General features: G+C 42.8%; 2 protein-coding genes across 5 annotated transcripts in view; one reads left to right on the top strand and one right to left on the bottom strand.

Moving 5' to 3' along the window:
* Window positions 1-21,724, top strand: part of LOC147998836 (uncharacterized) — a 924,038-nt gene that overhangs the window by 90,085 nt on the left and 812,229 nt on the right. The gene's annotated exons all lie outside the window — the stretch shown is intronic.
* Window positions 1,382-21,724, bottom strand: part of LOC147998853 (uncharacterized) — a 343,457-nt gene continuing 323,114 nt past the window's right edge. The window contains exons 1-4 of one of the 2 annotated variants that reach the window (XM_087595564.1): window positions 8,158-8,314; window positions 6,932-7,091; window positions 4,802-4,964; window positions 1,382-4,087 (exon numbers count right to left, since the gene is read on the bottom strand). In XM_087595564.1, coding sequence (XP_087451690.1) covers window positions 4,058-4,087; window positions 4,802-4,964; window positions 6,932-7,091; window positions 8,158-8,239 — 435 coding nt within the window. In that variant the 5' untranslated portion in view covers window positions 8,240-8,314 and the 3' untranslated portion in view covers window positions 1,382-4,057. Of the gene's footprint in view, window positions 4,088-4,801; window positions 4,965-5,588; window positions 5,732-6,931; window positions 7,092-8,157; window positions 8,315-21,724 lie in introns of those variants that run through there. The other variant, XM_087595565.1, reaches the window with a different exon arrangement.

The raw sequence follows: 21,724 nt of genomic DNA, 5'->3' as shown, positions 1-21,724 counted from the left end.
TGACCACACAGTGCAGGGGTGAGGTGTCACTGCGGGGATGACCACACACTGCAGGGGTGAGGTGTCACTGCAGGGATGACCACACCCTGCAGGGGTGAGGTATCACTGCAGGGATGACCACACACTGTAGGGGTGAGATGTCACTGTGGGGATGACCACACACTGCAGGGGTGAGATGTCACTGCAGGGATGACCACACACTGCAGGGGTGAGGTGTCACTGCGAGGATGACCACACAGTGCAGGGGTGAGGTGTCACTGCAGGGATGACCACACACTGCAGGGGTGAGGTGTCACTGCGGGGATGACCACACACTGCAGTGGTGAGGTGTCACTGCAGGGATGATCACACACTGCAGGGGTGAGGTGTCACTGCGGGGATGACCACACACTGCAGGGGTGAGGTGTCACTGCGGGGATGACCACACAATGCAGGGGTGAGGTGTCACTGCGGGGATGACCAGCAGTATCCCAGCCTTGGCCTGGGAATAGCCATTGACACCCACACTTTCTGGGGCAACATTGTCTCCTGAGGATAGAGTCAGGCCAGGAGCAGCAACTGATGTTCACGAGGGACAAACTTTCTTCACCTCCTGCCCATGCTGGCCCTAGGATCTGGGCTTTTTTGGTGACATGAGTGCTGAGGCTCCCAGGTAGATGGGTTTTCAGGGGTCAGGTGGTGATTGTCACCAAAGATATCCATAAGGATAAGTCATACTGTACTAATTCCCATATTAGATCCCTTCTCACAGGTCACAGAGGCCATAGTGGGTCCTAAATGTGGAGTCAGGTTCCTGTGCACTTTTGAGGAGACTGGTCAGACATTTAGGCTTCGTGATATTTTGTTGGCATTATTTTGGGGGGGATTTTATTTTTACTGTTGGGGCCAAACCTGGGGCTGCCATGTGGAGGGAAAAGCTTTGCCAAAGCTGTAGATCATCCCTAATAATAAACTCCTGAATTCTCCCAATCCTGGAACTATCTAGGTCCCTCACATGATGCAACCTTTGGGGCATTCCTCACATAGAATCATGGGGTGGACTGCATCCCAAAGAGAGACAGTGGGAAAAATTCCCCAGTGTCTCCCTGTGGCTGTGACGATGGGAGTGCTGACCAGTGGAATGCAGGCCCCATGTGAAAGCCTTTTGGTTTCTACTTGAGTGGAATCTTCACCATGCCTTTTTTTTTTCTAGAAACACAGGTTGCCCTGGAACTTACAGTGTTCCATCACCCTGACTCAGTTTCCCATGACTGGGATCATAGGCTTAAATTACTATGCCCATTTTTCTTTTTTGTATTTATAAATCTGCTAAAAAGCCAGAAGGATCCAGAATGTAAAATGGTGTGGTCCAAGGCATTTCCAACAGGGGATTCTTGACCTAGGAGTATCCAGACCAGTGTTTATTGTGTGGCTACTTCATTCCCATAACAGCTTATATTTGACAAAGAATTCCAAGTTGTGATATCACTGGGCAGCAGGTGATATCCCATACAGCAGGACTGACTCAGGTTGTAATTAAGGCTGGAGAAACTTACTAGGACCCTGGTAATCCTACCACCCTGGGGCCTTTAGATAGCCTTAATCTGATCTTCCCCCCTGTGCTATTAATCAATTGCTCTTGAAGGTAGATTTGAATTTACAGTCACTGTGAGGCAGGAGAATTAGGACCCTACAGTCACTCTGGGCTCCATAGGAAGAGCCTGTTTCAATAGTAAAAGAGGTCACCTGTGAGTTCTTACTGTCTTCCCTGAGGCCTTACTGCTGGAGTTAGACTAGCTGTCTCACCAATTGAAGTAGAGGGCAGAATGCTGGTGCCTTCTATAGTGAGGACTAGTGACAGATGGTCTATGGAAATTCTAGAAAGGTCTACAAGTATTTATGTCCTGTGCATGGGAACTGCTGGCTTCCCTGTGTCCTTTGCCTTTATTTTGCAGTCCATGGGGCACCTGGAAATGTCCCCAAACCAGGCTGTACACAGGGCCTGTCCCGTGACTCTCACTTGCACTCAGAGCCTGCCTGATAGTCATAGGTCTGACAGAGTCCTGACACCTGCAGAGACCACTATAAGGGACCCTGCAATCCCCACACTGCCCATCAGTGTCTATAATGTCCCTATACGACACTGAGACGTTCTAAGCTCCTTCCAATCTTTATGCTGCATCAGAATCTGACCATTGCTACTTTTGCTCCTCTCATACCCACACTAGAAGCCCTGTACCCACACTAGTCCCAGCTGGCCTGTTGCCTACTGACATCTCATGGACCTGCCCCAATATTCCCTCTTTGCCTGGGTCCCTGCAACTGTGTCCAGTTCTGGCTGCTTCCCTGCCTCCCCTCTTCCATTTTCCAAATGGCCACATTGACACATGAGTTTCTGGGTCTCCCACTCCTCGGATGCTGGGAACAGGTTCATTCTTTGCTGTTTGAATGGTTGTCCTAACACTGGAGGACCTTGCTTCAAGTAGTGGCAGTCAAACCTGGTGCTGATCGTGTCAGATCTGTCCAGGCTGTCTGTGTGACTGTGGAATGCGCCTCTGTTTTGGCTGAGTGTTATTTACCTCCCACATGGCCATGTGATAACCAGACCATGAGCATGTTCATTGTTTGGAAAGAAGGGTGTGGAGGACATATGCTCCTCACCCTAGCATTAGTGGAAAAAAGACATAGGTAGATGCTGCATTCTAGACCATCCTGGGCTATAGAAACTCTGCCTCGAAGAATGCAGGTGGAGCAGGGCTGGGGATCAGTTGGTTGCCTAGCAGCCTACCACATTGAGCAGGCACTGCTCAACCACCTGTACATACACATCTCCTGAGATCTCTCTCCTAAATGGGAGGTGATCGTGTCCACCTAGTACAGCACATGCCCTGGAAGGACAAAAGCTACCTACAGGAGCTGTGGTGATGACTCCCAGGTTAGAGCATCTGCTGCTCTCTCAGAAGAGCCACATGGACCCTAACAATCATCTACAATGGGGAATGCTATTCCCTCTTTTGGATCATGAGGGAAATGCACTCAGGAGTGGACCAGACATACATTTGAAAAAAAAAGATCCATTGAGTTAAATGATAAAAATAAATATAATCAGCAACAATAAAAAACACAGCATATGAATGATCAAGTGAAACAGCACCTATAAAAACCTATTTCCCAAAATGACGTTGATGGTCATTATCTTTGTGGTTTAATACTAATGCTGTATTGTAAGAAAAACTGAGGCACATGGTTCTCGATTAGGATTATTCTATAATCCTTTGTGAAAGTTGTCATTTTTTCTGCAGCTCTACAGGCATGAGTGTGTGTTACTCAATATCTGGTGCACACAGTCAATAAGGAATGTGTGTTGTAGACTGATATAGACTAGGATGAGCAGAACACATGACAGCATGGATACAGTATGTCAGTGATTACATCATACAGTGTGTGTCCATAAAAAAAGTCACATTATCCACACAAAAGACACTATCACCCTGTGTACACCTTGGTGGCTTTGAATTCACTGGACCATGCAAAGATCCATATCTAGCTGTCAGTTCTAAGTCTACAGGAGGGGAAAGGACCCTTGAATAAGATAGTCTTAAGAGTCAAGAGTTACAAATCAATTTTTCTTCATAAGGAATACAATTTACAAAAAACAGGCATAAAATGAACAACTAAAATGGTATAAAAAAAGAAAAACAGTAACAAGAATATATAACTATGAAATAACAAAAAGAGAACTTCAATGAAAATCATAACCAAAAACATTTCTTAACAGCATTTTCTTAATGAACATTTAGAAACACAGTTGTAGTGCTGTTTCTCCTCTAGGACGTGAGATGCCAAGGTAGTCCCCTCAGTTGTCTCTCAAATGGTGTTGTCGGTATGAGAGAGGAGAAAGACCTCAACCAGACAGGCTGGCATACGGATACATAAATGTAGGGTCTCTATACATTGAGGAAATTATCTGAGAAGAAGAATATTCCCCCAAAAAGTCTTTGACTGTGAGGATTGTCGTCACAGGGAACTCCTGAGAGAGAAACTCATTCCTCAGGGGGCTGTCTTCCTGGGATCCGTCCTATGCCATGTCTCCTGCAGTTCCTGAGACCTGGGAGGAGAAGGCAGCTATTAAGACACTGATTTGGTGGGGACATGCATACCAGCTGTCAAGTTGCTGCCTTCTGTCCCCTCAGCTGCATTGGACAGACAGCACTGATCTTTTCACTGAAATCATTGCTGATATCTCTGCAGGCTGGGAACATCACCAGCAACCCTCACAGTACTGTGGGAGAACAAGCTGCTCCTCAGACTCTACCAGTGCAAACCAAGAATGGGGAAATGGGGAGAGACCTAATTGGGGTGCAGGAAGAAAGGAGAAGGCCACATGATACCCAGATCAAAGCCAATGACCAGGACTCATTTGCCATTTGCACTTGGTTCTTATCCCTACAAGGTGCTTCCAACCATCACATGACCCCTGTATGACCTTTGTCACACGACCAAGAACTCGTTCAAAACTCTTCATAGCATCCAATCTGTGATAGGGATATGCAGTCATGTGATATGTTATTCCTCTGTCACCATTTCTGGACTGCAGTTTCAAAAAGGGCAGAGAAGTATAATTGCCCATAATTCAGTTTCTGAAGAGTGGTTAACATCCCAGAATACTTGTGCATAGACAGAGCAATGAATAACTCTATCACATGAGGTGGGTGACTGACTGGGTGTGGGGAGATTAGAAAGGTGATAGGGGAAGCAAAGATGTATCCAATAGGCAAATGGTATCAGACATTGTTAATGTGACTCAGCTGCTTGTTCCTACCACATTTTGCTGGGTCTGGAGGTTGCTGGCCTTCTCCTGTTCGTCTTCATCCTTCGGGTTCAACTCAAACAAATATCGCTGTAACTCCTTGCACTCCTGCTTCAATGTGACCAACTTCTTCTTCATACATGCCTGGTCCATCAGGAGCCGGCTGTGCAGGTTGCTGGAAACACACTCTGCATAGTAAGATCCTGAAGCCTCTTCCTCCCATTCCAACTGCCAAATCCCACAAACTCTACCAGGACCCAGATACCTATAAAGACTTCATAGAATACATCGCCATACATGTAAGACTGCTGCACAAACAGCAAACGGCCAATCCAGGGAAGAATAAATTGTTTCTGTGATCCAAGCACAAATAAGAGTCCATGTCTCTCCAAAAGAACTACAACTATCCATGAAAGCCCAATGCATCGGGGCAACATCAATTAGTAGTCAGCAAATAACCACAAGAGGACAGTAGAACCAAGGGAGCTCATGCTAACCATGTGGTCCACACATTGAGCTTTGTTAAACCTGGTATGACCCCAAAGGCCCAGGTCGGCCTAATAACACTCTGATGCCTGAATCAGTGTAGTTCTATCCAGAGCCTTCTAAAGATGCATACACACTGTGGTGATGAGTCACAGTCTCTTATGGAACTGAAACTGAGTCCAAAAGACCCACGGCACAGTGATATTTAAACAGCAGAAGAGATGGGCCCAGAGCTGCAGACCCTCCGGTCCATAACAAAGAGAGGCAGACATGGCCATTCCACAAGTGATGGGCCCTTCTGACCAGTACTTACTGATAGAAGTTAATCTCCTTCTTGAGCTCCTGAAATTTCTCACGATGTTCAATGTTCTTTGTGTCTAAGTTGTGCAGTAATGACATGACCTCTTTCTCCTTTATCTCAAGTTTTCATAAAATGGATTTGGCCTGAAGTAGGAGCTGGCCCCAGGAAGATAGAACCCAGTGAACATCGAGGTTTAGGATTATAGGAACTCAGGCTGTGTCCTGTACTACCCCAGCCCTGGAAGGACACTTTCTGAATTCTACATATTTGGATCTTCTTCAGATTCAGAAACTTGGAATTGTGTGCCCAGGACAACAGAGCTAAGCACCCAGATAAAGGGTTCCCTGGCTCAGTTTTTTCAATCAGGAGGGCAGGATCTGCATTCTAACCTGTTATGCTGTCAAGAGCCTAGGCCACAGAGCTTACCCAAACACACACACACACACACACACACACACACACACACACACACACACACACACATCCAGAAACCTCTGATTTCATTTTTCCTGTTTTGACAAGTGGAATGCTACAAGCCAAATAACTAATATTCTAGAGGCAGACAGTACACATAATTCTGGAGATGAGACCAGATATTGCCACAAACTTAAATCTGCCCAAGGCATACAAATGTATAGACAAATGTGACCACACAGGCAATGTACTGTGCTGTTGAAAGTGGGGCTTCCAAAATAAAGCACTTACACCTCCATGAAACTATTATACAGGTAAATCCTGAGGTCAAAAAACAGACCCCTAAATTCCAAGTGTGCAGGGACATAGAAACATATAAAAGTTGTGCATACGCATGCAGACCTGTGCACACACAGACACACAAACTGGGACACACCCACAAGAAAAGAAAAGTAAACAGACTCAGAGAATGAGAAAGAGAGACAAATATGGAAAGAGCACAATGAGAATCAGTAGAAATATATGCACCATTACTGTCTCAGAGTTTAAGGCACACAGACAAGAAAGAACAAGCCAGAGCCTCAGGCCTTCTAGTTAAACATTGATATGAACAATGTGGGACCTGTCACCTAAGGCTGCTGCCAGGAGATGATAGCATTCAGTCACCTTCCTAGCAAGTGCAAAGACTCTCCACAAACTCACAGCACCTAGAACCTTGCAAAGCTGCCTCCTGTCAAGGGCTTTCCAATTGTACACTGGGAACTCATGCTTCAGTGACTTTATCCCTGAAATCTTCACTCAGATCACAAGTTCAGATTTTCTACAGGCGGAATCAGAGAGTCCATTTCCAAACTCACTCCTCAGTAAGGGTCAGGTTCTGAATCTCCTCTCTATGGGAGATGAGGTTTAGAACAAGGTCGTTTGTTTGGAGCAATGCATACCTCTTGTTCATGGATCCACCTGTCACATAAAGGAGGCGTTCTGTCAGCTCATTTCTCTCCTTGGTAGTTAGCTCCAGTTCTCTATTCAGCCTCTCCTCTTCCTCGTTGGCCTGCATCTTGTTTAGGACATTTTCAGGGGATGATGTCTGTCTGCAGGCCTCTGTGGGTAGAAGAACACAAGTGAACCCGCATGGGGCGAATGCATAGAGCATACACAGACCACAGTGAGGTCCAAACAGGAAAACATGCTTGGAAGCCAGTGTCACTGCAAGGAGTTTGGTCTGTGTAACTGGCATCCTAAGTGGATCACAGTTCCCCCACTACTATATAGAGACCAAGAGATGTAAGCAGCCAGGTGTTCCCTATGCCCGCCCACACAGGCTTACAAGTACCAGAGAGATGCCTTCTCCAGGATTATTATCAGGTACGCAGGCTACAACCTGGTTTCAGGACCCTCACCCCTCTGGTTTCAGAAGTCAGATCATCAATTCAGCATCCACAATGACTTGATTGATCAGGGATACTCAGATATCCTACACTGTTACTCTAGTCCAATAACTTTGCATTAAAGAGTCATGTAGGGGGAGGACATGGTCAACAGACTTATTAATTCCCCCTACTGAAATGACAAATGCCCCAGAAGTGCCAATAGGTTACAGGCTCTTTCTCTACCTGCTCCATATAGTTTGGCTACTGTAGAAAAATATCTGCCACACAGAACCTCTAATATATGAAGGTAAGATTGGCCCCGTCTGCCAGAGGTAGTCAGAGGAGTTCTAAGAATATAAGGTCATGGCCAGGAGCACAGTTCTCTCCCTCTTACTACTTGTTAGATAGTCACTGAATTTAAAGAAGCAATGAAAGTGAAGTACATTGATGCCCTGTTTAATTCAGAAAAGTTATACCCTAAATGACTCCTGATGGTGTTATTATATCAATTTAACATACTGAATGCACTGTAAAAGTAAAGACTAGAAGTTCACCCAATAATAGCATAGGCATTGCCATATCCTCCATGTGGTTATGGAGAAACTAATGATGTGAAAACCTTGACTTTCAGGAATTGTGATAATCATGGAATTCAATATCTGTGGAGATGTTCCAGTGGTTGTGGCCCATTGCTATAAAGGCCAGCGGAAGACCCCCACACACACCCCTGACAGGAAGCTCAACATACACTGCCCAGAACTTACTCCACATTCCCCATGTCCTGTGTCCATCATTACCTTTAGGTTTCATTTGCTTCACTCTAGACTCTTCTCTATCAACATCAACTCTCCCAAAGTGCCTACAAAGACGGGCAAACATGTCTGTGGATATATCCTTTGGACACTAAGAGAAAAAGTAGGGAATTGGTTGTCACAACGATACTGGTGACATCACAGGGATTCCAAGGTCTCTCTAGGAGATAATAGAATGTCCACGAAGGGACGGCTGCTGTCACGGATAACAGACTTTGCCTCCCTGCTAATGTTCTCCCTGTACTGAGCCAAAGCTGATGTGCCCTTTTCAGGGGACTTCCCTGTGGCATAGCCACTGAGCACCACATGCTTCCAAAGCCAAATTTGGCTCTAGGCTTGATTGGAAAAACCTAAGTCATTGCTATGTATCTAAATGAGTGCTTCCTCCCCAATCCCTGCACAGAAATGTTTCATCCTACCTCAAATTCTCCTCAGTCAGCAATATTACCCATTAAAGATTACTGAGAAATCACACCAGTTCCTGTAAGTAGCCAAAGAGGTCTCCTGTCTCATCATGTGCAGGTGCATGAAATCACACCCAGAAATAGCCTGTCGGGTAGGTTGCGATGTGGGTGTGTGTTATAGGTACAACCTGAAGCTTTGTGCTTAATATTTGACAGTTGCCACCAGATTCCTTAGGAGAAAGAATTGCATTCATTATGGTCCTGGCAACAACGTGGTGATCTGTTAGGAGAGGAAACTGAAATATTGGATCCACCAGTGAATGCACCCTCAGGCTGAGTGTGGGGCTCTCCTCTTTGCACTTAAGTTACCAAAGTAGGATTGCTTACAGGCCTCTCTAAGCTATAACGTGTGATTTCATCTGAAAAATAAAATAGTCAGCAGATGTGGGGGGGGATGCAGCCAAAGGAGTAGGACAAGCCTAGAGACATAACTCAGTGGACAGAGTAAGAAACAAGCATCTTCACTCCTGTTTCATGGATCACCCCACAAAACACAAAAGCATCTATCATACTAAAAAAAAAACCAGTTATTTTATTGAATGCATACACTAATACTGTTTACAGTATTAGTAGCAAAGCTCAGATTTTGGGGGCAGATCAATGACTTGAACTATCTTCCAGACAACATATAAAGCAATAAATAAATAAATAAATAAATAAATAAATAAATAAATAAATAAAAAATAAGAAAAAAAAACACAAAAATAAAAAAACACAAAAAGCACAAGCCTCTCATGTGAAGTTACAGAAGAGTGATCCAGTGGTCACTTCTGAGCAGGCAACTTTAGCTATGACAGTGCATAGTGACCCTTAATTTGATGGGTCCTATATAAAGCTTTGTGCAATATTGTCATTTGAACAAACCTCATCCAGAACCTACATAACGACACAGGATATGATTGCCATGTCCTTGCTGCGTATCAAGTTATTTTTCTGTGTCCTTGATTGTCAGGCATATTACAGCAACAATCTGAGATGGCTGGTAGACTTGGAAGAAAGTGGATATGAAAGATCCCCGTTTGATATCAGTACAGCCATTTCTTAAGCATGAGAATCTTTTAAGCTGGCCCTCGCTTAGCCCCTAGACGTTAGACAATAGACCAGAAAGTACAGAAAGCACATTCCCACCCACTCTCTAGGAAGCTGCCTGACCATAAGAACAGAGGGTATAGAACATATTTACTGCAGGGCAATTACAAGACAGGAAACATCTCTGGGAAGCTGACTGACCACTATAGAAGTGAGATGTCCTTCACTGAATGCAGCTGTGCTATAGGCTGACATAGCTATAGCCTTGTCCTGGGAACTCCAGAAGAGAAACAACTGCCAAGACAGATATCCTTGGTCCTTGTCCTGGAAACCCCAGGATAAGAAAACATATATTAAGTCAGACGTCCTTCCTACTGAAATAGCTACATTGATATGGTTAAGGCCTTATCCCAGAAATTCCAGGATGAGAAACATCTGCCTAGTTATCCTTGGCACGAAATAGCTGAGCTAATGAAACTGTGTAATCTTAACTGACTGTTTAAGCTGTACATTTCTGTTGTTCGAGGCTCCTCACATCCCTCCTGCGTGAGGACCGTGTCGAGCCCCAGTGCATTGGTATCCCAAAGTAAACCTCTTGTTTTTACATCAAGACTGAGTCCTGTGTGTTCATGGGGTGGTGATTGTCCTCAGGACTGGAGCGAGAGTCTCCTTTGTCTGAGGGTCTTTCAGATAAAGCTATAGTTGTGGGTTACACACCTCAATTCTCATTGGCTAATGCTGTCCTCACAGTCCTTGGAGGCCCCTTTGTAAGACTACCTGTTGGAAAGTAGAAGCAGCTTTATTTGAGCTCAAAGTGAACCTGACGAGCAACGTAGAGAACAAGATGGGGTAATTGAGAACCTGTCTAAAACCAGCACAGAAACCCACCCTCCATTCAAAGCATCATCTACCAATTCTTGAATTTTTACCATTCTCTACCAACCAGTCTTTCATTCAGGAAAGGTAGAAAAGAACTGGAAATGATCTTTGTATTCTAAGGACCTTGATCTGTCTTTCCTTAGGTCCACGTTAAGAACAAATGAAATGGGTATCACCATCTGAATAACTTAGTATCACCTACTCAGCATTTCTAGCCTAGTACTGTGCCTATGGAAATCTCAAGCTTCCCTGAGTGTTGCTGCCCCAGCAAGAAGAATGAAGAACTGAGGTCAAACCCCAGTGAACCTTTCAAGGGGTTAGAAGAAAGCCATCAGAGATACTGCACTTCATTGTCCTTAGATTAAATCAAGATGATACAACGTGAACCTATTGGGATATTCAACCATACATCTTCCTCACAACCCCACCTATCTGAGTTCATTGCTTGGCAGAATTCATGCCCCACCATCCTAGATATTTCTTGATTCATTGCTGCCAAGGGCCAGGTTTCTTGAGTTTTGTTTTTTATAGAATTGGGTGTAGTCAATCATAGTTGCCCTCTGTAAGAAATGACAAATATCTATAATAACTGACCACACTGTACTTGTGTATACAAGTACAGTAGTGGAAAATTCAGCATAACTGAGGAGTGGGAAATCACCACTGTGTCCTGGCCTTTCTCTGCCCATATCACAGCTCACAGGCGGCTGGGGCAAACCTTGAGTTCCTCTGTAGAAACAGAGTGATGTTGAATGGACACTGAGCAGGCAGAGCAATACAGCTGAGGCAACTCAATTCCAGCAACAAATGCATTATGTGTTTCCCATCTTAACAGCTCCTTTTGAGGACTTGTCCCCACACCCAGCTTAAACACAGCAATTTTCATACATGCCCGCCTGCTATTTCATATTGTTGCTGTAATACGCCTCCACATCATAGATTTCAAAAAAGAAAGAAAATAAACCTGACAGTGAGAAGGGTGATGCTTGTCAACATCTAGTGGGTTGGGGGCCCAGGTACGGTCACAAATAACCAGGACACAGGGGATGCAGAGCAAAGGCAGATGCAACTGCATGCAGCTGCAAGTTTATTAACCCTTATATAGGCATGAATATGGATTACCTCACTTTCCCTTTTGGCAAGATATAATAAGATCGTTATTCCCATGATACCAGGAACGACTGAGGCAAGACTAGGCAAAGAAGTGAGACTAAGCAAAGCCTTCTTCTTAAAATATCTGTATAGCAAATCACCCCTCTTCCTAGTATCACAATATCCTTGTCATAACCCAGAGAGCATGAGAGCCGCTTCCACAAAAAACGGACACAGTACAGCATAGTGTAAGGTAAAGTGAGAAAAACATTTTCTTCTCAAGGGCAGCATTGCAGCCCCTGCTTGCATCTCTCAGCCGTCTTTCCTTGATCCTGTCTGGGAAGTGTCTCTCAGTGACTCCTCAATTTCTCTCTTTGTCCTTTTGTTTTAAAAGTAACACTTTCTATAACATAGCTAAATGTCCTTGAAGGGGTTTAATCATGCAAAAAGAAAGCAATATAATATATAATGTATGCAACCTTTAATGAGTGTATCTATTTTCTTAGGGGTATTATTCAGATACCTTCTCCGATCTGGATTTAACTTTGGTAATTGTTATCTGTCTACAAATTCAACAATATCAAATAAATATTCCAGTTTTCTGGCGTAAAGTCCTCGGGAGTAAGAACTAATGATTTTGGAATTTGCTCGGTGTCTATTGTTATGTCCCTCATTTCATTTCTGATTTTTAATTCATGTATTGTCTCTCTTGTGCATTGTTAGTTTGAGGAAGGGGTTGTCTCTCTTGTGGATCTTCTCAAAAAAAAAGAGGAAGAAAAGAAAAAGACAGCTCTTGCTTTCCTTGACTTTGTATTTTTCTCTTTGTTTCTAAAGGCTTGATTTCAACCCTGAGTTTATTGCCCTTCATCAGATCCTACCAGACTCTCTATGGGATGAGGCTTTGCCTCCTCTTGGTAACAGCAGCATGGAATAAATGAAGCTTCTGCTGATCTCTGTTGTGGTGTTGCACATCACAATCTCACCGAAAACCATGCATAGCCTGGTTTTAGGCTCTATTAAAGTGGCCCACTATTTCAGTGTTCCCTGCAAGGTGCCATGGAACGGTAGTAACATAATTCTGCATGCACATCGACAGGTTTCTCCACGGTCTTCTGGGTCATTTGATAATAATTTATAGTGAGTTCATGGATGAACACACACACACACACATACACACACACTTTACTGACATGGTGCATATTCTTTGCACACCAAAAATAAAGTGAGCGTTACTGAAAATGCACCAATAATGGAATCGAAGGAGGGAGCTGTGGGGAAGGTGGGGCTTAGAGTTACTTAAAAGACCCGACGCAGATTCTCCTTCTATTGGAGGAGAAACTTGATAGACAATGTGGTTCTTTATTTTCTTTCTCTAGAGCACACAGGACTAGGGTGGCAGCTAGGGCTTTGAGTGTGTTTGGCAAGTACTGTAGCACTGAATTAAATCCTAGGGCTGGAACCCTATTAATCATCTACAACAATTACAGGGCAGGCTGGATGACGACACTCAGCTGACAATGTGGACATCTCAAGACAGTCACTGGACAATGGCTGACACACTTGTCTGAAGACTGGAAATGTTTCTCGATCTTGGAGAGGAAAGAAGGACCCTCCAACTACACTGTCCTCTAAGGAAGTTTATTCAGGTGAGGGATGACAGGGACTGTTTTGTCTCACGTCACACATGTCAGTAGAAAATATCCTAGGTATTGGATGGCGCTGTTAGCATTAACAGAACAAAGCACATAGTGTTGGGAAGGATAATAAATTATGAGTAGGATTAGAAAACCCCAAGCCTCTTCCAGGTTCTAGGAGAGCAAAAAAAAAATACCATGAAATACAGTATTAATGTGATAGTTTGGTTAAATCTAGTTACTAGTTTCTATTGTGATACCTATTGTCAGTGCCTGCACCGACAGTGTGTGAATATCGGGTGTAGGTTTGTGGGGTTGAAAGAAAACACATACACGGGTCACCCCTTTTTAGCGAGTGCTACCAAGGCTTTACTGAGATCTCCTTATATACCAGAGGCAAAAGCCGTGGAAAAACAACAAGGCAGGTGAAAATCCCCAACCAGGAAAATAGGACAAGTCTGTGAGGTGAACGTTCCAGCCCAATCAGGGACCTAAACAGCTTCTTAAAAACAAGAAGCAGGAAAGCTCAGTGGGGAGGAAGGGTGCCATGGAAAATCCCAGCCTCAAATCAGGGGCTAAGAGCAGCTGTCAAAGGTGTAAACAATTTCTTGCTATAGCAAGCTGAAAGGCTCAGCGAGGGGGGAGGGAAACACCAAAGTTGGGCCCAACAGGAGCCTTCACTGGTGGCTCTAATGTTTCACTTTCCTATGCCAACTGGCCTCCACAATGTTTCTAGCACCATAATGATTTCAAGTCTTCCTCCTAAGGAATTTTGTGGCAACCACTGAATGCTAAGCACAAGGCTTCATGAGTGTTCCCCTAACACACACCCATGTTGCAACCTTCCATGCAGGCTATTTCTTGATGTGATTTCAAGCACCTGTACATAATAAGACAGGAGAACATTTTGACTGCATATTCAAACTGGTATTATTTCTCAGGAATTTTTAATGGCTAATATTGGTGAAGAAGGATAATTTGAGTTAGGATGAGACATTTTTGGGCAGGATTTGGAAGGAAACATTCATTTAGATGCATAGGAATTACTAAGGTTTTTATAATCAAGCCTTGAGGAAAATTTGGCTTTGGAAGCAGGAGGTGCTCAGTGGCTCTGCCCCGGGAAAGTCTCCTGGAAAGGACACCTCAGCTTATGGTCAGTACAGGGAGAACATTAGCAGGGAGGCAAAGTCTGCTCCCCATGACATCAGCTGTCCCTTCTTGGACATTCTATTGTCTCCTAGAGAGTTCTTGGCGTCCTCTGCTATGTCACCAGTGTTGTAGTGACAACCAGTGCCCTAGTTTGTCTCAGTCCGAGTCTGGCAGATACATCCTAAGACATGTTTTCCAGTCTTAGAAGTGTTTTGGGAGGGGGGATGTCCATTGTGGAGAGACTAGGGTGAAGGAGTCTGACCTTTCATCTCAAAGAAATGATGGACAAAGAAAGTGGTTCTGGGAATGTGGAGTAAGTTCTGGGCAGTGTCTTTTGAGCTTTCTGTGGAGGCGGGGGGAGGGATAGTGGGGTCCTGCAAGCTTAAGCTGACCTTTCTAGCAATTGGCCACAACAACTGGAGCATCTGCAAAGGAATTGAATTTCCATGAATATCACAATTCCTGAAAGTCATGGATTTCAGAACATTAATTTTCCCATCCCCAAAGAAAGGATATGGTAAGGCCAATGCTACTATTCTGTGAACTTCTGGCCTTTACTTTTAAAGTTGATTGGTGGCTTGTTTTTTGTTTGTTTATTTATTTATTTAGTTGGTAATATTATCTATTGCCAAAGTCAAACATCTGGGTTACATCCTGGGACCCACATGACAGAAGGAGAGAAATGGCTCCTGAAAGTTGTTTGGTCATGTGCTGCGCACGCACACACACACACACTCACACACACACACAGACACTCACACTCATACACACACAAACTTTTATGCAATAGTAATTTTTTTTAGAGTCTGATATAATTGGTTCTAATACAAAGACAGCCTGAGTGTAGTTACTATATAATTAAATAGTACTCATGCTCTCAGGCAAAGAGTTTTAAGTTTATAAGTACCTAATAAACTAGCATTGGGACTTATAAAGAACATTTAAATGTTCAGCAGAAATACAAAGAACAAATAATTTAATTTGTTAAAAGTGAAAGCTTATACAATTCTGAAGGTTTTTATACTGGTTTTATTATACATGTAATTATGAAAAGAAAACATACATACTTGATCAATGAAATGAGGAAGAGTGATTTAATGAACAGAAAAATGGATGGTACTTCAAAATTTCCACGATTACATATTATCTATTTAATTCCCTCCACAATAGCAAGAAACGGACATTATTATTTATGCGACATTACAGATACATAAACCGAGAAAATATTGTTTGGCCTGATTATCTGAGCTTTTTAAAGGTTTAGTTAGTTGACAGAGCTGTGGTTTAAAATTAGGGTCCATATTCTTCTGTTTTAAATGTGTGACACTTTTCTCTTTTTTTCTCCATCTTTATTAAATTGGGTATTTCTTATTTACATTTCAATTGTTATTACCTTTCTGGGTTTCCAGGCAAACATCCCCCTAGCCCCTCCCCCTCCCTTTCTCTATTGGTGTCCCCTCCCCATCCTCCTCCCATTGCCACCCTCCCCCCAACAATCCCTTCACTGGGGGTTCAGTCTTGGCAGGACCAAGGGCTTCCCTTTTATTTCTAGTGGGTGTGCTCTCCCTGCTCCATGGGAAGTGGATGGGGGGAAGGCCCGGGCCTGAGCTGAGTTGGAACTGGGGTAGAAAGGCATAGGGTCTCCTAGGTGAGAATGCCAAACCACCACTGCTGCTGCAGCCACCATGGAGAAGCCCTTGTTCCTGCTGCAGGGAAGAGAGTCTTGTGCCCACAAGATGGCTGAAGGGGAGCTGAGAGTGGACAGCTTCATCACCCGCCTGCTGGAGGTATGAGGATATCGTCCGGGAAAAATTGTGCAGATGACTGAAGCAGAAGTCCGAGGGCTGTGTATCACGTCTCGTGAAATCTTTCTTAGCCAGCCAACAGCTGTGAACACAGGTTTCTTTTGGAGAGCAGGCCTGTGCAGGCCCAGAATCTAGGTGGGACAGTTCAAGCTACCCTTTTTCCATGGCCAATCTCAGATCATATTCAGAAAGTATTTCTTGGGCTAAAGAGATGGCTTAGTGGTTAAGAGCACTGACAGCTCCTCCAGAGGTCCTGAGTTCAAATCCCAGCAACCACATGGTGGCTCACAACCATCTCTAATGAGATATGATGCCCTCTTCTGGTGTGTCTGAAGACAGTCACGGTGTACTTGTATATATTAAATAAATAAATAAATCTTTAAAAAAAAAAGAGTATTTCTTCCAGGTGATGGATTTCCAATTTATGGAATTGGACTAACTTACTGATGGTGGAAGTGACACAGAGAGTTAAAGTACAGAAGGAATAATCCAGAATGTCCACCAACAGTTGCCGTCACACCAGGACTTTTAAAAGCTCAGCTGCTAGAGAAGCAATGTAGTCTTTGGTTATTCTCAAGCTTAGGTCTTCTAGTCATTAAAAGCTGACCATGACACAAAAAGAGTCATCTATATCAAAATAGAGAATAGTAACTAGATTCACAACACACTATCACATTACTACTGTATTTGAGGTTCTCAGTTAATATCTAAGAACCTGGAAGAGGCCTGGGTCTTGCTACACATACTTATAATTTATGTCCCCATTGTCAGCTGAGATTCTTCATGCAGCCTGGGGTCAAGGAGGTCATCCCACAAAGCACAAAACACCCATCTCAGATAAACATGTATGGTTTATTGAACCCAAAACATCCATGAATTTCAGGACACAATTAAATGTTGAAACCTAAGGATAATAGATAGAGAAGAGAATTAAGATTTCTAGTTCATAGATCCAGTAAACACCTTCAACAAATCATAGCAGCAAACTTCCATAAGTTAAAGAAAGAAAAGGCCATAAAGGTACAACAAGCCTACAGAACATCAAACTAATTGTACCAGAAAAATTCCTCCATTCACATAATAATTAAAACGCTAAATGCACAGATCAAGAAAGAACATTAAAAGGGGTAAGGTATAAATATCTAGTAACAAATAAATTCAGACGTATCTGAATTACACCAGACTTCTAAACAGAGATTCTAAAAGTCAGAAAATCTTGGGCAGATGTTATGCAGACACAGGCTCCTATATCCAGCATAATCCTCAATCACCATAAAAGGAGGAACCAGGATATTTCATGACAAAACCAAATTTAAACAATTCTTTTCTGTAAGAAAGCACAACAGAGTCAAATAGGAGGAAAACTCCAAGACAATGAACTAAACTATACACAAGAAAAACCAAGAAATTAATCTTCTCTCAATAATTTAAAAAAAGAGAAGCACACAAACATAATTTCACCTATAACCAGAAAAAGAAGAGAATGCAGCAATCATTGGCTTTAATATCTGAACAGATCTTCTTTCCCTAATCCCCAAGCTCCCAGGGGCCAAACTGCCAGCCAAAGTGTATGCAAGGAGGCTCTATGGTTCAAGGTGAGGCCTGTAGCCCCACCAAAGGCAGATCCTAGAGGTGTGAGGTGGGAATGTATATGTGTGGGTGGGGGAGCACTGTCACATAGGCAAAGCTGAGCAGAAATGGGATGTAAATTTGATGAGGGGAGTCTTGAAAGCAGGACAACAGTTGAATGGAAATAAATAAAATAACCGATTAATAAAAAATAGCCAAAAATAAAATAACAAGTAAGAAGGTAAATGAAAATTAAAGCAAACCAAACAAACAAACAAACAAAAATACCTGTGGTGGATGGGCCTAATGCTGCTTGTATTTTAATGCTAATTTGTAGAACTCAAGAATGGTTAACCCAAAATAACTACCCTGCTCCCAGTTAACTGTGATTATAAAGAAGCCAACAGCCAACAGCTGCACAGCAGAGAGATGGGGGAGGTGAGCTTTGAGGGCTTTGCTAGAGAGGATCATGAGGAGGGAAGAAGGAAGAAGAAGCTGCCATAGAATAAAGGAAGAACGTGTGTGATGGAGAGGAGAGAGGAAGAGGACAGCAGCCATGGTTAAGGGAGAGGAGAGCCTGGTCCCGAGGGCTGTCCAAGTGGAACAAAGAGCAGCCAAGATGCTACACAGCCTGTAAGAGTTGAGCGTTATTGTTTGGAAAGTAGATCTGATACCATGGAGGGCAGGCAGCTGCACAGCTACTGTGCTGACTAATGCACACTAAAAATAAATTTAACACAATATGAGTAACCAGTAAGACAGCTCTGTAGAGGATCCTAAAAGGAATACTTTAGTTTGAAGGGAAGGACAAAATACCAGAGAACACAGGGGATAAATTAATAAAACTAGGAAAGTTAATTAAAGAAGACTGTGAAAACCACAAAAACTAACAAAATGACAAAATTTAATACACAGGTTTAAATAATATTTACATATCACAAAACTCAATATCTAGGGTGGTGGGGCATGAATTCTGCCATGATCTGAACTCAGAAAGGTGGGGTTGGGAGAAACATGTCTGGTTAAATAGTCCACCCACATTGTGTCAATGTGATTTAATCTAGGGACAAAGAAGTGGAGCATCTCTCACGGCTTTCTTCTAACCCCTTGAAAGGATCACTGGGGTGTGGCCTCAGTACTTCATACTTCTTGCTGGGTCAGCGAAACTTAGGGAAGCTTGAGATTGTCACAGCACAGTATTAGGCTAGATATACTGAGTAGATGATACTAAGTTGTTCAGATGGTGATACCCATTTGCATGTGTTCTTAATGTGGACCTAAGGAAAGAGAGATCAAGGTCCTTAGAATAGAAGGAACATTCCCAGTCCTTTTCTACCATTCCAGACTGAAAGGCTAGTAGGGAGAAAGTGGTAAATAAGAAAGAATTAATAGATGATGCTTTGAATGAAGGGTTGGTTTTTGTGCTGGTTTTAGACAGGGTCTCACGTATCCATGTTGCCCTCTCCCTGGCTGGCCCGGTTCACTTTGAACTCAGATAAACCTGCTTCCACTTTCCAATAGACAGTCTTACAAGAGGGGCCTCCGAGGTCTCTGAGGACAGCATTAGCCATTGACAGTTGAGGTGTGCAACCCACAACTATAGTTTTAGCCACTTTGTTCCATGTCTACCAGCTATTTCAGATTGTTGCTGTTCTATGCCAGACAATCACGGACACAGAAAAATAACCTGATAGAGAGCAAGGACATGGTGATCACATCCTTGCCTCTTCTGTATGTTCTGGATGAGGTTTGTTAAAATTCCAATATTGCAAAAAGCTTTATATAGGGCCCATCACATTAAGGGTCACTGTGCACTGTTTCATCTAAAATGGCCTAATCAGAACTGACCGCCAGACAACACTTCCTGCGAAGTTCCTATGAGAAGCTTAAGGTTTTTGTGTTTTTTCTTCTTCCTTCCTTCCTTCCTTCCTTTCTTTCTTTCTTTCTTTCTTTCTTTCTTTCTTTCTTTCTTTCTTTCTTTCTTTCTTTCTTTCTGTATAGGTTTAGAGGAATGTATTTTGGGCCACGGATCTGCCCCTAGTATCTTAGCTATGGATGTGATCAATCAGTGTTAGTGTATGCATTCAATAAAATGTCCATTTTTGACTAAGGTAGATGCTTCTGTGTTTTGTGGGGTGACCCATTGTCAATGTCTAGTGAGTTGGGGCCCTGGGTATGGTCGAATACCCCCAGGACACAGGGGGTGCAGAGCAAAGGCAGAAGAAACTGCAAGCAGTTGCAAGCTTTATTAATCCTTATTAAGCTAAGAATATGCATTACTACAATTTTCATTGTGTCAAGATACCATAAGATCATTATTCCCAGGATACCAGGAACAATGAGGGAAGATTAAACAAAGAAAGACGAATAAACAAAGGCTTCTTCTAAAAATATTCATATAACAAATAACCTCTCTAATTATAATCAAAATATACTCACCATTACCAAGAGAGCGTTAGAACCACTTCCACAGAAACGGGACACATCAGAACATAATTTAAGGTCAAGTGAGAAAAACATTTTCTTCTCCAGGGCGGCATTCCAGCCCCTACTTGAATCTGTCACCAGGCCTTTCTTGACCCTGCCTGGGAGCTGCATCTCTATGTCTTAACAATTCCTTCTTTTTTCTTTTGTTTTAAAGTAACACTTTACATAACATAGCTAAAGGTCCTTGTAGGGGTTTAGTCATGTAAAAATAAAGCAACATAATACATAATGTACATAAGATTATGGCAAAACTAGCTCCTCCCATGCTATGGAAAATCCTTTGAAGCCAAGCCTTGGGATCTAATCCTGTCAATTGATCAGCCAATAATTTCGCTATTTCCATAGGGGTAGTATCTTCTAGCTGTTTACCAAAAGACATTCGAACATCATATTTCAAGGCATTAATTACTTTTGAAGCACTTTCATTACCCTCTAAATAGGCTTGAATTAACTTCCAATCATGTTCTGTGTCATTATTCATATATTTACTAACAGAAAAGTAGTAGGATTTCATCATGATAAGCAATATAAGCCCGATAACTGGCATTGGCCGCAGCAGAAGAAACCATGAGTAAAACACACATTGCTAAGAATAAGTGCTCAACAGTAAAGGACTTTCCTGAAGGGGACAAAATTATTCCTTTCAGTGCTTAATCGCTTCACCTGACCCCACAGGTAATAGGGTTGTCACTGCACAGATCCTTATCCATTGTTGTTTGTGGACACTAAGAGAAGCCAGGGCCTCAGTAATGGAGGACACCTCCCCATCTCCTGAGAACATCCATCAGGAGAAAATGTAGCTGGTTTAACTGGATTCCTTTGAGGGTAGGGAGCAGTTCTTATTATTCTGTGCTTGGATCCATCTCCCGGGTAACCAGAATAGTCTCCCATCCTGTAATGAGACAAAACCCTCTCCCCTATATACAATGATGTCCCTTCCTGCCATTCAGCATCCCGGGCAATTTTTATCCATACTGTCTGTTCCATGCCTTCTGGGGGGAAGTTCAACAAAGTGTCTATCTGCTCTTGATATAACTTCACCTTGTGGTAAATTAAGAAAATTAATAACGTATAATGCTTGTGCCATATAGCTCTGGGACTGGTCTGCAAACTCCATTCAGGTTGCATAAGGCCATCTCTTTTCCCCCTTTTTAATTTTATAATTTGTCATTTCAGGGTATGGTGAATTCTTTCAACAAAAGCTTGTCCTTGTGTATTGTGTTCTGTACCAGTAATATGTACAATATGATATCGTTGACAAAATTGTTTATATTGATAAGAAATATATGTTGGTCCATTATCAATTTTAATTTTAGAAGGCAGTCCCATAACAGCAAAAGTTTCCAATACATGCTGTATAACATGAGCACTGCGTACTCCTGGCAATGGTGTAGCCCACACAAATTTTGAAAAATTATCTATGCTTACATCTATATGTGAAAGG

This window comes from Rattus norvegicus, chromosome 19, assembly GCF_021556685.1.
Source record: "Rattus norvegicus strain SHRSP/BbbUtx chromosome 19, alternate assembly SHRSP_T2T, whole genome shotgun sequence".
Classification (NCBI taxonomy): domain Eukaryota; kingdom Metazoa; phylum Chordata; class Mammalia; order Rodentia; family Muridae; genus Rattus; species Rattus norvegicus.
Note: the sequence above shows the minus strand (reverse complement) of the source record. Positions and strands in the feature narration are given on the sequence as shown.